The 13,793-nt window shown below is 51.2% G+C and overlaps 5 protein-coding genes across 5 annotated transcripts; 3 read left to right on the top strand and 2 right to left on the bottom strand.

The window, feature by feature from the left end:
* Window positions 1-4,027: 4,027 nt before the first annotated feature.
* JCM6883_002441 (uncharacterized protein) lies at window positions 4,028-6,487 on the top strand (the record flags this gene model as incomplete). The annotated part of the gene is made up of 12 exons (XM_076634099.1): window positions 4,028-4,219; window positions 4,289-4,344; window positions 4,428-4,557; window positions 4,633-4,667; window positions 4,733-4,854; window positions 4,917-5,041; window positions 5,118-5,430; window positions 5,496-5,523; window positions 5,587-5,604; window positions 5,678-5,866; window positions 5,947-6,150; window positions 6,307-6,487. 12 exons carry the CDS (start codon window positions 4,028-4,030, stop codon window positions 6,485-6,487), a joined length of 1,593 nt encoding a protein of 530 aa, XP_076485939.1.
* A 555-nt stretch (window positions 6,488-7,042) lies between these two features.
* JCM6883_002440 (3-hydroxyacyl-CoA dehydrogenase family protein) lies at window positions 7,043-8,591 on the bottom strand (the record flags this gene model as incomplete). The annotated part of the gene is made up of 6 exons (XM_076634098.1): window positions 7,043-7,213; window positions 7,288-7,375; window positions 7,552-7,828; window positions 7,888-8,068; window positions 8,133-8,336; window positions 8,409-8,591. 6 exons carry the CDS (start codon window positions 8,589-8,591, stop codon window positions 7,043-7,045), a joined length of 1,104 nt encoding a protein of 367 aa, XP_076485938.1.
* Window positions 8,592-8,812: 221 nt separating this feature from the next.
* JCM6883_002439 (uncharacterized protein) lies at window positions 8,813-9,980 on the bottom strand (the record flags this gene model as incomplete). The annotated part of the gene is made up of 3 exons (XM_076634097.1): window positions 8,813-9,132; window positions 9,209-9,653; window positions 9,792-9,980. The coding sequence occupies 3 exons, from the start codon at window positions 9,978-9,980 to the stop codon at window positions 8,813-8,815; spliced, it is 954 nt and encodes a 317-aa protein (XP_076485937.1).
* A 105-nt stretch (window positions 9,981-10,085) lies between these two features.
* On the top strand, window positions 10,086-11,785 carry JCM6883_002438 (uncharacterized protein; the record flags this gene model as incomplete). The annotated part of the gene is made up of 6 exons (XM_076634096.1): window positions 10,086-10,275; window positions 10,346-10,600; window positions 10,660-11,027; window positions 11,093-11,397; window positions 11,473-11,548; window positions 11,621-11,785. The coding sequence occupies 6 exons, from the start codon at window positions 10,086-10,088 to the stop codon at window positions 11,783-11,785; spliced, it is 1,359 nt and encodes a 452-aa protein (XP_076485936.1).
* Window positions 11,786-12,249: 464 nt separating this feature from the next.
* JCM6883_002437 (uncharacterized protein) lies at window positions 12,250-13,670 on the top strand (the record flags this gene model as incomplete). The annotated part of the gene is made up of 7 exons (XM_076634095.1): window positions 12,250-12,321; window positions 12,397-12,440; window positions 12,526-12,870; window positions 12,930-13,116; window positions 13,184-13,207; window positions 13,274-13,458; window positions 13,517-13,670. 7 exons carry the CDS (start codon window positions 12,250-12,252, stop codon window positions 13,668-13,670), a joined length of 1,011 nt encoding a protein of 336 aa, XP_076485935.1.
* Between the last annotated feature and the right edge of the window lie 123 nt (window positions 13,671-13,793).

The following is a 13,793-nucleotide window of genomic DNA, read 5'->3' as shown; positions in this document are numbered from 1 at the left end:
CGAGATATCCTAACCATTGGACTACAGAGGATTGAAGGAAAAGCGAAAACAAACGTTTATATCCAATTTTCTTTTCTACGAAGTTGCGATTCAACCAACACCTCTGTTTGAGCTGTCGGGAGACTCGGTAACCTGTTCTGACAACCTCTTTCCTACGCTCCAGTGGAGCGATAGGGTTTCAGCCGTGTTTAGCAACTTTGGGAAGTGGTCCGTGCCCACTGTTTTACCTTCTACTCCGTGCTATTTTCTCTTAAACTACGCTCTTCTCGTATGCTCCCTATTCTCCAGGTTGATTGTGTCTTCACGCTTCTGTGATACTGCAACAAGAGCCAGAATCACAATATCTAGTCAGTTGTTTTCCCTTCATTCCCTCTCCTTCAATCTTCCTTTCTCTGACGCCTAGCGAGAACTCTGCCTGTTATACCCAGTGATTGCCCAGATATCGCTGAGTCACCGCTCCGGCTTCGAGGACCGATTGCAAACAGTGATTCTTGCCTTTTTCCTTGCGAATTCGCCACAAGTATCGAGGCAACTTCCGATTCATTGCGAGCAAAAAGTGCAGAAGACGTCCAGCGTGTTACGAGCAGCAAAAATTGCGCTGGCCGGGACTCGAACCCGGAGCCAAAGCAGCTACTCAGAAGTGGGAAGCTTCGATTTTACCCTTAAACCACCAGCACTTTTTTTTCCTCGAGGTAAGGCAGTACAACGTATATATCACACGTTTTGACACCCTCCGTTGGAAGCAAGAGAGGACGAACGAAGAAGTCAAAAGCTCTTCCTCGCCTAGAGACCTCTGTTTCCCAACCCTTCTGGCTCTCAGTCATTCTCATTTGCTGTGTACACCCCAGACTTTCTATCAGTAATACAGATGTAGGCAATACGTTGCGCAAAGGTGAAATATCGGGAAGAAGAAGAAGCCTGATGGAGGGGTGGCGCTAATTTTGCAACCTTGAGTCATTTGAGCATTGTCATTGTTAGTAGCTGGAGCATAGCACCTGAATGAACAACAGTGTAAAGAGACCGCATTGCTTGGACCACGAAGCAGGAGGAGACAAGAAGAGGATTGATTTCGCTCGTTCAGCATTTCAAACCTTGACTCCCTTGACTTCTGCAGCCACCTTTCCTCCTCCTCTTGCACATGGTCCCTCCGGTTCTCCCATCTGTCAGTAAGTCAGAAGACTGTCTCTTGTCTGGCCGAATCTTTGTTGTTCCCCCATCAGTTTTCTCCGCCTCAGGCGGGTACTTGCCAACTACCACACTCTCGCTGCGGCCTGCTCCTACAAGCTGAACGCTCCTCGCACAGCTGCTTGCGTTTGCTTCCTCGCTCTTCCCCGACTCCAGTGCGAACAACTTCACCAATCCTCAGTCTCCTCAAACCAGCCCGATGTTTGCGACCTGCGACTTTGTCTCGCTCTCGTCCTGCGCTGCCTGCGTCTTCGACTTCCTTGCATCCCCTTCGACCTCGCATTCCAATACCGCAAGCAGTCATTCTTCACCTTGCGTTGATCCGTAATTCCAGAATACTTTCCCCGGTTTTGGCCCATGTAGCAGCTGAAACGTTCTCCGTGCCAACACAACGAGTGCGTTGAGCGAGTGAGCATCAGAGGCGGGAATGGAGCAAAAGACAGGCAAAGGATCGCTTAAAGAGATGAACAGAGGGCGAAAAATAAATCCTTCGTTGCATCTATCCCGCAGAGCAGTCTACCGTGCGTACTCAATGACTCCGAGAACCCAACTTTACTCCTGTCAGTGTCAGATCGATGTCTTTTTACTTCGCCGCAGATTCTCGACATATTCTGATGTTCTGCTGTTCTGCTGAGTGATTCCGTTCGAGCCGTTTCTTTCTACAGTAAGTGGCGATAGCACTACACTCTGTCAGTTGCGATGGACAGCACGGCGGGCTGCGATGCTGCGAATGTTGAGCGATCCGAAGTCGAGTCAGAGAAAAGAATCGAACCGAGGCACGAGTCCAGACTCTGATCGAGCAAGCTGACTGCAAGCTGACGTCAGCTTGGCCGCAAGCTAAACAGTAGACAGAGCTTGCAGTCACCAAAGAAGACTGCCCAGGGTCAGAAGGATGTCAAGGAGAGTCTGCTTAAAAGTTCTTCATCCAAGCGCTTTCCGGTTCCCAAGCTTGGTCAATGAAGAGGTGCGCTTGAGATATCCTTACTGATGACGGCGAGAAGTTTGCATGTGAGCGTGCGAGGGCACAATGGTCGAGGTGAGATGAAGATCGATGTCGTCAAGTTGTCGACGCTGACGCTCTATTGAACGGTGATTGGGGTTTGTAGCTTGTGCTGAACGGTTTGTAGAGCTCGTAGCGGCGCAGGTTGTTCAAGTATATCGAATGTGGGATGAAGATGGGAGAGTGAGGTTTTGCTCTCTCTCTCTCCTACCACTCACTTCGTGAACGACCACAGTCTACCGCAATCCAGAAATCTCGCCAATTACACCGACCGATGTCCAACTTACCCAAAGCAGGTCTCAGACTGTTTTTTCAATCGATTGTTGCAGAGAGGAGTGCGCAGTCTGGCCGCGACACGAGGCAAGAGAGCACGGTGAGGATGAGTTACACGACAGAGCTGTAGTCTGATCTCGTGACGGAACAAGGACAAGGAGAGGTCGTACCGGTCAGTTCTTCCTCTGTTCGCACGAGGCCTCTTGTGGGTTGATCCTCTCCATCGGCTCACGCTCGCCTTGGCTCCCGCAGTACGTTTACCCGTCATCGATGCAAGGTCGTAACAGCCGCTTCGAATGCAGCGTTTCGAGAAGTCGAGTTTCACTTGGAAGGATTTCCTCGATCTTGCTTTGGTCTGCTGCTCCGTCCTGCTCGGCCACTGGAAGCTCGTGACGCATTGGCTTTGAATCGTACGGAGGTCGACTTGGATACGAGACGACGGTGGATTATTGATCTTCTGGCGAATGAATGAATCGTCGAGACAACCTTTCGTTTCTCTGTGAGCGTTTTCGACCTCTGTCCAAGCGATAGTTATTTTCGGTCAGTCTGATTCTTCAACGATTCCCTCGCTGTGGTGGATGGTGACGACTCACATCAGTGACTTTGCGCTATAGACAGGTTCTTCATCCTCTCGCTGCTCTGCTTCCTCCGAGTACAGTTGTCGGAACCGAGCTGTCGATCTCAAGAAGAGGTGAGTATATTGCTCTCCTGTTCATCTGGGAGCGAGAGAAACTGACAAACTGGTTTGGCGAATACAGGTTCGAGAAAAGGGAATTTCACGAACCTCCACGCCGACCTCTATTCAGCAATTCGGCGGCGCTCTCTGCTCAGCTCGACGCCCGTGCCTGCTTCTGATCGTGACTGTTGCCAATCTGCAGAGCTCCGACAGCGCAATCCGACAGGTCGACTCGCAATCAACGGACCCGCTATTTCGAATTCGACACAAACCGCTTTCTCGATGCGACCAGCGCGAGTCGACGTCCACATGTCAAGACTCGCGACAGATTGGTACTGTATTATCCGACGATCTCCACCTGCGACACCCTCGACGACCGGCCTTCGGCACGATGAAGCGCTAAAAAGCCACTCGACCGGGAAAAGTGCTCGCGGTTCGGGACGCGAGGTGTCGAAACTCTCGTCTGTGAAATGACCTCTTCAGTCTGATTGGCTCGCTCTAAACTGTGAGTAGCCGCCCGAGTCCGATCCCTCGTTTCCTCGTTTCCCTCGTGCTGAATTGCGCCGATTGCTAATGTCTATTTTCGTCTACTTGCCCACTTCTCCCTCCGCAGGGGACGAAAACCGAAAAGTCGTGCGAAACCCTTCCTCCAATCGAGAGCTCGCCAAGCCGTCGGAATTAGATTACTGTGTCGTGAAAGGGTGACCGTGCGTGGACGAAGTTTTCCCCAAAACTCCATTGAAGAGAGGCTTTTATCGTTGTGGAGTCCCTCCTTTATCTCACTCTCCCTCACTCTCCTCTCACTCTACAGTATATCCCAGCCTCCAACCCGCAAGTCCTCCCCTCTCCTCGTCGTCGCTCCCTCCCCCTTTCGCCCTCAAGCTTCGACCATCATGGGTTTCCCGGCCTTGAAACGCGCTGAGACCGACGCCTCGACAACAGCATCCTTCACGAGCTCGCTCGAATACGAAAAGGGAACTCTGCGACATCGAGAATACGCTCCCGAAAACGGAGTAATTGCGGAAGAAGATGAGGACAACATTGGACAAGCTGAGTTCATCAAGTCGCAACAACAGGCTGAGATCGTAAGTCACATCGTTTTCGAGGTGCAAGGAGTCCGCTGCAGTTGCTGACGTCCTCGTTCGCCTCTGCAGACTCCGGAAGAGAACAAAGCTATCGTCCGACGAATCGATTGGTTCCTCTTGCCTCTGTACGTCTCAATTGTCTACTCGCTTTTCTTTTCTGCCATCGGATCGTTGAGGCTGACTATCTACCTCTTCGACCGTTGTATAGTTTCCTCATTACTCAAACTCTTCAATACCTCGACAAAACCGCTTTGAACTATGCGAAAGTCTTCGGAATGGACAAGGCTATGAACATGACCGGTAGTCAGTTCTCGTGGACAGCCTCGATCTTCTACATTGTGCGTTGCGCCTCCTTCGACAGAGACTAAGATTCGCGAACGAAGCTGAATGAACATTTTTTTTTTTTGGTTCAGGGTTATCTCGTCGCTCAACAGCCCTCCTCTTACCTGTACGTACTGTCTGACACGCCTGATTCTGTGACTTGACGTAGCTGAATCTTCTCTCGCTCCTTAGTCTCGGTCGCTACAAGGCGAATCAAGTGCTTGGTGGAACCTGCATTCTCTGGGGAATCTGTGTCATCTCGATGATCGGCTGCAAGAACTTTGCGACTGCCATGGTTAACCGCTTCTTCCTCGGTGAGTCTTTCTCCCTCGCGCTCGATTTAGCCATTTCTAATGGGTTTTCATGGTTTTTGCAGGTTTCTTCGAAGCCGCCGTCACTCCCTGTCTTACGCTTATGACTGGCATGTGGTATCGTCGGGAGGAGAGTACATTGCGTCAAACGATCTGGCTCAGTTCAGTCGGATGGGGAGGAATCATCGGGGTCAGTCTACTGATCTTGGCTCTAGTCCTTTTGAGCCGCAACTGACCATAAATCCTTTCACTTCTCCTCGTTACAGTCCTTGATGGCGGCTGGGATCGAAAAGGCTCCTGACTCTACCCTCCTCGTCCCAAAATGGGAACTCATCTTCATCATCCTCGGCGCACTCACGATCGGATGGGGCGTATTCCTCTACTTCTTCCTCGCCGACTCACCTTCGAACGCTTTCTGGCTCAAACCCGCCTACCGAACTCTCGCCGTCGCTCGAGTCGCTTCCGGTGGAATCGGTATCAAGTCGAGGAAGTTTGACCGTCGACAGGCAGTCGCTGCTTTGCTTGACCCGAAAGCATGGTGCCTCACGATCGCGTCATTCGGATCTGCAGTACCTAATGGTGTGTTCCTCCTCTCTTTGACAATCTAGACTCTCGCAGAAGTGCTGACTTTCTCTCGTCGATAGGTATCTTGACCAACTTCTCCGGAACGATGTACGTTCTTGACCTCTGTAGCCCTCCTTGTCTGGTTACTGACGACTTGTCACTGATCAACAGCATCAAAGATATGGGATTGTGAGTTTGTCTCGTCGAAGCGAAGAGTTGATCCAAGCGCGAAATCTAACTCTTTGTGTCGTTCGTTCTCCAGCTCTACGTTCGACGCCGCTCTTCTCGACTGCGCCGGAAAGTCCTTACAGATTATCTCTCTCGTTATCGCCGGTCTCGTGGCCAACCGTTTCGCCAACACTCGACTGCTCATGGTAACAATCGGAAACATGATTTGCGTGATCGCCACCGCTCTCCTCTCCTTCCTACCTAGCTCTGCCCAATGGGGACGGTAAGTCGTCACTCTGCTTCCGGTCTCAGAAGTGCACAGAGCCGTACTGACCTGTTTCGCACTGTTTTCGCTGTCCTTAGCCTCGTCGCGTTATGGTTCACGAACGTTCAATCAATCGGGTTCTCGATTGGACTATTGATGATGGCGAGTAACGTAGGAGGATTCTCGAAAAGGTCAACAGTGTCGGCAATGGTCTTTGCTGCTTACTGCGCGGGAAACATGGCCGGTCCTCAATTCATTTACGCTCACGAGAAGCCGAGATATGCTAGCGGAGGTTACGCGATGTAAGTCAACGCTCTCTACGTCTCAAAGTGCTCAGCGGTGCAGTAGGTGCCGGATACAGGTGGGAAAGAGGAGAGAAGGGAGCGAAAATGGAGAACAAGGACCGACGTTGCAAAAAGTGCCCGAGCTAACTCGTCTCTTCGTTTCTACCATTGTAGGATGGGAGGTTACATCGCCAAACTCGTCGCTCACTGCACCCTCTGGGCCTACATGTACTGCTCGAACAAATCTCGGGACCGCAAGTTTGGTCCCGCCGATCCGAAACTCGCCGCCGCCGCTGGAATGGAGGACAAGATGGAGTGCGTTGCTGAGAATCCGAACTTCCGTTACGTCCTCTAGACTGCTAGCCCTGAGAAAAGGAAGAGGGCTCGCTCTCAGTGATTGTTTTCGCTTGCTTGTCATTTTGTAGATATTTTGTGTGTTTACCTTTTCGTAGTCTATCGTGTGTAGGTGTAACTGTCTGTTGGGTCTTCTTGAGTCATCCTGTGCTCGTTGCCGATCAGTACCTCTCCTCAAAGGCTTCTCGTGAACTCTTTCCCTCTTCCGCGCGGAGCTCGAAGTTCAGAACCGAAAGCTTTTAGCTCCAAGATCTTTGTGTCTTTCTCGCTCTTGGAGGGTCAGGGTCCGTGAGATGAGTCGAAGGCTGGGCAGGGAGATCGTAGGAAGCTGCAGAGAGGGTACAAGACTACGCAACTCTAGGCGAGATCACCTACTTTTCGCTCCACTTTTCTGTCACTGACTTACTGCAAGACACTGTCAGCGTGAACCTCAACCCGCAGCCCATAGATCGCTCGCGACGGTCTCAGTCATCATCGTTTCTCGCCGGAGAAGAAAGGGTTCATTACGGCTCAGTGCTCATTCTGCAAACCGACTTGGTCTAGCAATCTTCGGAATCTATGCCCTCGTCTCGCTCTCTCCGTATGGCGCCGGTGTCTCTGTATCCCTCCCCTCACCCTCAACTTCCTGTCCAGGAATCGCAATCGGTTTCTCTTCTCCTTGAGCCGATCCGTAGTCGTAGAAACCTTTACCTGATTTCTTTCCCATGTAACCAGCGGAGACCATCCTCTGATCGCATCGTGATGAGTGTGGTCAGCGTCGAGGGTATGTGAGAGAGGAAGAAATCTAAGAGGTGAACGTACGGAGAGGAGAACGGAGGGACGGTATTTCGAGTCTCCAGTCTCCGTGTACAGAACTTGCATGATTGAGAGACATGTATCGAGACCGATGCTATCACGTAGGGAAGAAAGAGCTTCGTCAGCTCATGAAGCGACCCATCGGTGAACTTTCGCGCGAAGACGAGAGCAAGTCGTCCGAGCTTTCTCTTCCTCTCGGAAGATCCCTCATTTCCCTTCTCCTCCCAGCGACACTCGCTTGTCGAAGCAAGAAAGAGAGAGTCCACTCACAAATCAGCCAAAGTCAAAGGACCCATTGGATGATTCATCCCCAATTTCATCGTCTGATCAATATCCTCCCTCTTCGCCACTCCGCTCTCCAACACTTCGACCGCTTCGTTAATATAAGGCATCAATAATCGATTCGAGATGAACCCGGGAGAATCGCGCGAGACAACGACGGTTTTGCCCATTTCGAGGGCGATCGAACGGGCGATTTTCAGCACGAGGGGATGGGTTTGGAGAGCGGGGATTAACTCGACGAGCTTCATCACGGGGACGGGATTGACTGTAAGGATACCAAAAGAGCTCAGTGGTGGCTGAGACGGAGAGAAGTGCGGACCTTACAGAAGTGGAATCCGACGACGCTTCGACTCCTGTCTTCCCCTGTTTCTTTCGATACAGCACTCGCCGCAAGTTTCGATAAGCTGATCGAACTCGTGTTACTCGCCAAGATGGAAGCCGGTTTGAGATGAGTCGCCAGCTCGCCGAAGATCGTTTGTTTAACCTTCAAGTTTTCCGAAACTGCCTGTAACCTCACCTTTCTGCCATGAGCTCACCCGCCGGTGGAAATGATAGAAAGAGAAGCTCACCTCGATAGCTAGATCCACTCCGTTCTCTCCTCCAAACTCTTTGATACCTCCAACCGTCGAAATCCTCTTCTTAACAAGTTCGATTTCCTCCTCCGTAATCTTTCCCTTCTTGTATTCTTTCCCCAATAAACCATGCATAAATTCCACACCTGTCTCCAATTGACTCGAGTTCGTATCACATAATTGAACTTGAACTCCCGCCGTCTAACGAGAGTGACTCTCGGTTCGAGGTAAGCGAACTAAGCGACGAGTCATGAGGAGAAGGACCCGACTTACACGAGCAGCAACATAGGCGATTCCGACTCCCATTTGACCGGATCCGATCACTCCTATCGACTTGATCGCACCGCGAGAGGAGGGAGAAGATGAGAAAGTTCGTCGGAACGTGTGGGGGAAACTCCTAGAAGAGGAGGAGGAGATGAGAGGGCGAGCAGACAGTACGCGAGTCGAGTTGAGCATCTTGTGAGGTTGGGAGAGGCGGAGAGAAGTGAGGAAGGAGAGAGAGAGGACCGTGAGATCTCGGCATGCCTTCGCTGGTCGGGTCTCGGCAAACTCGAAATTCTCTGATTAGAGGTAGATGGAGACCAATTGCAATTGCGTAGTAATGTGAAACAACTCGAACGAAACAGAAACACAAAAGATGGAACCGGAAAACAAAAAAAATGCGAAAAAAACAAAAATCAGTATTCCTCCTCCTCTTCTTCGTCTTCATCTTCTTCACTATCCTCCAAATCCTGTTGATTGACCATCTGTACATCCCTCGGAACCTCCACCGCATCAGGAGGTAATCCCGTTCCGAGGACTCGTCCATGTAATTCGCCGTAAGCGGGAGGAGGAGTTCCTTCGAAATCTTCTTGCGATTCTTCTCGCATGACGATTCCGCGAGAACGGGATTGACGAAGAGCCATACGGGGAGGACGAGGGACAGGGGAAGTAGGACGAGGAACGACGGGAGGGGAGGGCTGAGGGTTCGCAGCTCGTGCTTCTCGGACGAATTTCTCTATTCCACCCACCGAATCAGTCATCAATCAGCGGTGACTCGAGACAGGAACGGAAGGGGGAGGAAGAAGACTGACCTCTTTCATCTCGTTCACTTCTCAACCTCCTATCTTCCTCGAATTCCAACAAAGCTTTCTCCTTCCTCGCTTTCTCAGCATCTTTCTCCGACTCTCTATACCTTTTCTCCCTCTCTTCCGCCTCCTGAGCTCTCCTTAACGTAGTCTCCAACACATGTTGTCCCGTTCGAAGTTTGTGTAGTTCGTTCGCGGTAGGAGAAGGAGGGAAGATGAGATAAGGAGTGAATTCGATCGTTTGTCGACGGAATCCACAAGCGACGAGATAGTCGTGAGGGGCTGAATTGGAAACGTTCATGATGGTGCGTTGGATGAGAGCGTTCGAGAGTCGGATTTGTCGGTATTTCGAGGCGGCGGTAGGGTTCGGAGGAGAGAGAATGTTCGAGAGGAGAGTTTGGAGGGTCGAGAGGGTTTCAACCGCTTGGGTTTTCGAGCAATGAGGAAGAAGCTGTGAGCTCAGAAGGATGGTACAATTAAGCACGGGGTAGATAGAGCGAGCATGAACGAGCAAAGGACGAGTAGCGAGGCGAGGCGTGAGCGAAAGAGTCAGCTCTCGATCAACTTTTCGCTAAAAGCCTTGACTCACCTGAGTGTCCATGATCCTCGAGAACGTCAAGATATCCTGACGACTCGGATTGAACGGTACTGAAGCTTGATGAGCTGAAGCGGGAGTCGAAGTCGAGGGAACCGCCTTTGCACGTTGTTCCGCTGCTAGTAATGCTTGTTCGCGGGGTGATAGCGTCGAAGGTGCTTGTTGATCGATATTGTCTGACATGATTGTCGATCTGAGGGTGAGTAGAGCAGAGAAGAGAGGGAGAGGAACTTCATCTCTTTCTTCAACTCTTCACTTCCTCTCACCTCGGACGACCTCTTCGCTAACATGCTGATACCGACAAGAACAGCAGTCTTCAGACCGGCTACCTTCAGGCGTACCCTCGATCGAAGAACCTTTGCATCATCAAACCTCGTCTCCTTTCCTCGATCAAGACCGACCAGTACAGCAAGAGTCGAAGCGGTAGATGAGACAGAACCGGAACTGCCGAGGGATATCCTTTCGCACAAACTCCAGAGTGAGTCGAAGCTTCTTTCTCTCTCGCTCAACCTCGAATCAGCTCACCTCTCCCTCTTTCCTTTTCGTAGCTATTCCCTTTCAGCTGCCACCATCAAAAGCACTCGACATCTCGTACACGGCGGCAGCTTCAACCTTTGGAGTCTCGGTCGTGTTCGCGCACCTCCTATCGCGGTTCTGCAAGAAATGGTTTGGGATCTCTCCGGCTGTACTCGATGCAGGGATCGTAGAGAGGGCATTCAAAATGGTCTTGTTACCGGTATGGAAAGTCGATCTGGTCATGAGAGGGAAAGCCTTGCTAGAAGATACCGAATTAGACCTGAACAGTTAGCGAACTCTTACTTTTCTTCCTTTGAAGCTCACCTAACCCACCCTTGTCTCGCAGTCTCTGCTCTCGATTCTTCTCTACCTGGCTTCCGACTCTCTCCTCTCGACGAACTACCCCTGAGCGCACCCTTCGACCCCGACCTTTCACTGCCCTTTTCCCCTTCCTCCCACCTCACACAATACGAAACCCCCGTGACCGTTCTTCCCTTCACACATCATCCTCTCTCCCTCTTGTCGAAGATCGCTTCCCTCCCACGGACAATCGCACAAACAGATGGAATCGGCTTGACACCACGGAATTTCAAAGAAGTTTTGTTCGCGACGTATCCGATTTATATGCCGATTTACTTGGGAGAGTTCGAATTGAGGAACGATCCGGAAGGGAAGAGAGTCACGACGGTACAATTCGGGACATCTGAATCACCCGTACTTTTCATCCACTCTTCTTCGTTCGAGATGATCTCTCCTGACCGCTTTTTTTCGTTTCGTAGGCTTTCTCTGTCTATCCTCAATTTCTCCAACCACCTCAATGGCTCCCTCAATCCGATTCAATCTCTCTCTCGATCTCCGGTCGACCCACTCAACCTCTCTCTTCCCCTCAACCTCCCGCGAACGGCGGTCCTTCGCTATTGAAACAACTCGAACCGCGCTTGACGGCGTTACTGAGTAAGTTACAGGAGAAGAGAAGGGCCGGGAATGAGGAGGGATTGATTACGGATCGGATTGAGGAGGGAGCGAGGATCGAGGAATTGGTAGAGGGGAATGAGAGAGTTATGGGGTTCTCGGATTGGGTGGAGTGAGTTCACTCCTGACTTTAGACGTGTTTCTCACCTCGCTGATTGATGCTGTTGTATCGTGGTCCGTCTCGCAGACAAAATCAGGAATACGTTGAAGCGAGCTCGAAGCTTGAAAACGTCGAAGCAATGCTCGAACAAGTTGAAAACATGGTACGTTCCTTTGCCTATTGAACCGGTTCATTTGAACATGCTGACCAGTGTCGGGCTTGAGGACGTACGCAGCCGGAGAACGTCAAATCTCTCTTGATTTCGTCTTCTTCGATGCCGAAATTCCAGGATCGAGATTCCTTGTTGAAGGACGTGACGGATCAGGTTGGGAAAGCGAGGGAAGAGGTAGAGAGGTTGAAACCGGAATGGATAGAGGAGGCTAGACGAGTCAAAGAGTAATGCCAATTTGATACAGTCTTGATGACTGACTGCAGACTGGAGCGGGATAGAGCTACGCAGAGAGAGCCATCGCGAGAGAAGGCAGTGATTGGCGGCGTCGTCGCGAGGGATCGCCTGTCTCGCACGACTGTCTGAGCTTGAGGCAGTATTTCTGCACACTTGCGAGATGATTATCATGTTGATATTTCCGCCGAAGTTGTGGGGTATTTGATCAGGAGCCGAATCGAATCGGTCTAAGTGGAGGGGACCAGTGCAGTGCTGACAGCGCTGACGTTTCGATCTCTTCTCCCCTCTTCTGTCACCTTTCACACCACATAACACATAACAAGATGCCTTACGAATACAACCCTGGTGTGAGCCACAAACCCTCTTCTGACCGAATCTTCCGTTGCGCGTGTGCTGACATCTTCGAAATCTTCTCGTCCACGTTGCGTTCTGTGTCGTTATCGCTCTCGCTCTAGAAAATGCTCTTCCGTCCTCTCGGAAACACTGGACTTCAAGTCTCCCTCTTCTCGTACGGAGGATGGCTCACGACCGTGAGTTCCGTTTTCTGGAACGAATCTTCGTCTTATTTTCGGGATCTGATGTCGCTTTCGAGATGTTGCTCACAGGGAGGTACCGTCAAGGGAGACCCTGTCGTCGAAATCATCAAGACGTGAGTCAGGTCTTGCGACGAAACTTATCTTTCGCGAAATCAAAACTGACGTTTTTTCTCTCTTTCACCTCTTTCTCGCTCGCAGTGCTCTCGATCACGGTTGTAACCTGTTCGATAACGCCGAAGTATACTCGAACGGAGAGTCGGAACGCGAGATGGGTCGTGCGTTCAAAGAACTCGATGTCGACCGTTCCCAAATCGTCGTTACGACCAAAATCTTCTTCGGCACTGGAAAGAGCGACCCTAACCAAAAGGGAAACTCGAGGAAGCACTTGACTGAAGGCTTGAATGCCTCGCTCAAAAGGTTAGGCATGGAATATGTCGACGTTCTCTTCTGCCACCGACATGACGGTTTGACTCCAATTGAAGAAACTGTGCGTACGATGGAGACATTCATCCAGCAGGGCAAGATCTTCTATTGGGGAACGTCGTAAGCCGCCTCTCCTCCCTCTCCAGCCCCGACCATGCTGACCCATTTCCGTGAAAAAGTGAATGGACCGCTGCTCAAATCGCCGAAGCCGTTGGAATCGCCGACAGGCTCGGAATGACCCGCCCTTGTGTAGAGCAGCCTCAGATGTCCATGTTGCACCGTCAGAAGTTCGAGGTCGAGTTCGCAGACCTTTACCGTCACTACAAATACGGAACTACGATCTGGTCTCCCCTTGCTGGAGGAATGGTACGTAACGATCGGTTCTACTGTTCTAAACAGTGTACTGATTCGCGCTACCTCCTTGACTTGACAGCTCACCGGCAAGTACAACGATGGAGTAAGTCTCCTTTTTTTTTCGACGTCTCGCCGGAAGTCGATCTGACCTCTCTTAACGATCTCGCAGATCCCCGAAGACTCTCGTTTCAAGACTTCCGAGATCTACAAGGACACCGTCAAGGAGCTCGAAACCGAAGCTGGAAAGGCCAAGATTGCGAAGATGCGCAAACTTGGTGATCTCGCGAAACGTCTCGGAGCTTCGAACCAAGCTGCTCTCGCGCTCGCCTGGGCCGCCAAGAACCCCAACGTCTCGTATGTCCTTCCTCCATCCGCAGTGCGAGGCTCCGGCTTAACGGTATCGTTGAGATAGATCCGTCATTCTCGGAGCGACGAAGCCCGAACAACTCGTTCAAAACTTCGAGGCTCTCGACGTTCTCCCCAAACTCACCGACGAAGTCATGGAAGAGATCGAAGGTATTCTCGAGAACAAGCCCAAGGCTCTCCCTACCTACGGAAGGGCTTAATTGGAGGGAAAAGAGTTGTCCATAGCGATCGTGCCAAAAAGAGTGCAAACATCAGTAGTCTTTCGTCTCACAACTCTGCGGCAGAGGCCAGTCGACCGTCAGGCATTCCCTCTCCAGCCGCTC

The sequence above is a fragment of the Sporobolomyces salmoneus genome (assembly GCF_050403485.1).
Source record: "Sporobolomyces salmoneus JCM6883 DNA, S_salmoneus_JCM6883_v1_ctg51, whole genome shotgun sequence".
Taxonomy (NCBI): domain Eukaryota; kingdom Fungi; phylum Basidiomycota; class Microbotryomycetes; order Sporidiobolales; family Sporidiobolaceae; genus Sporobolomyces; species Sporobolomyces salmoneus.
The sequence above is the reverse complement of the archived record's forward strand: the minus strand, read 5'-3'. Positions and strand labels throughout refer to the sequence as shown.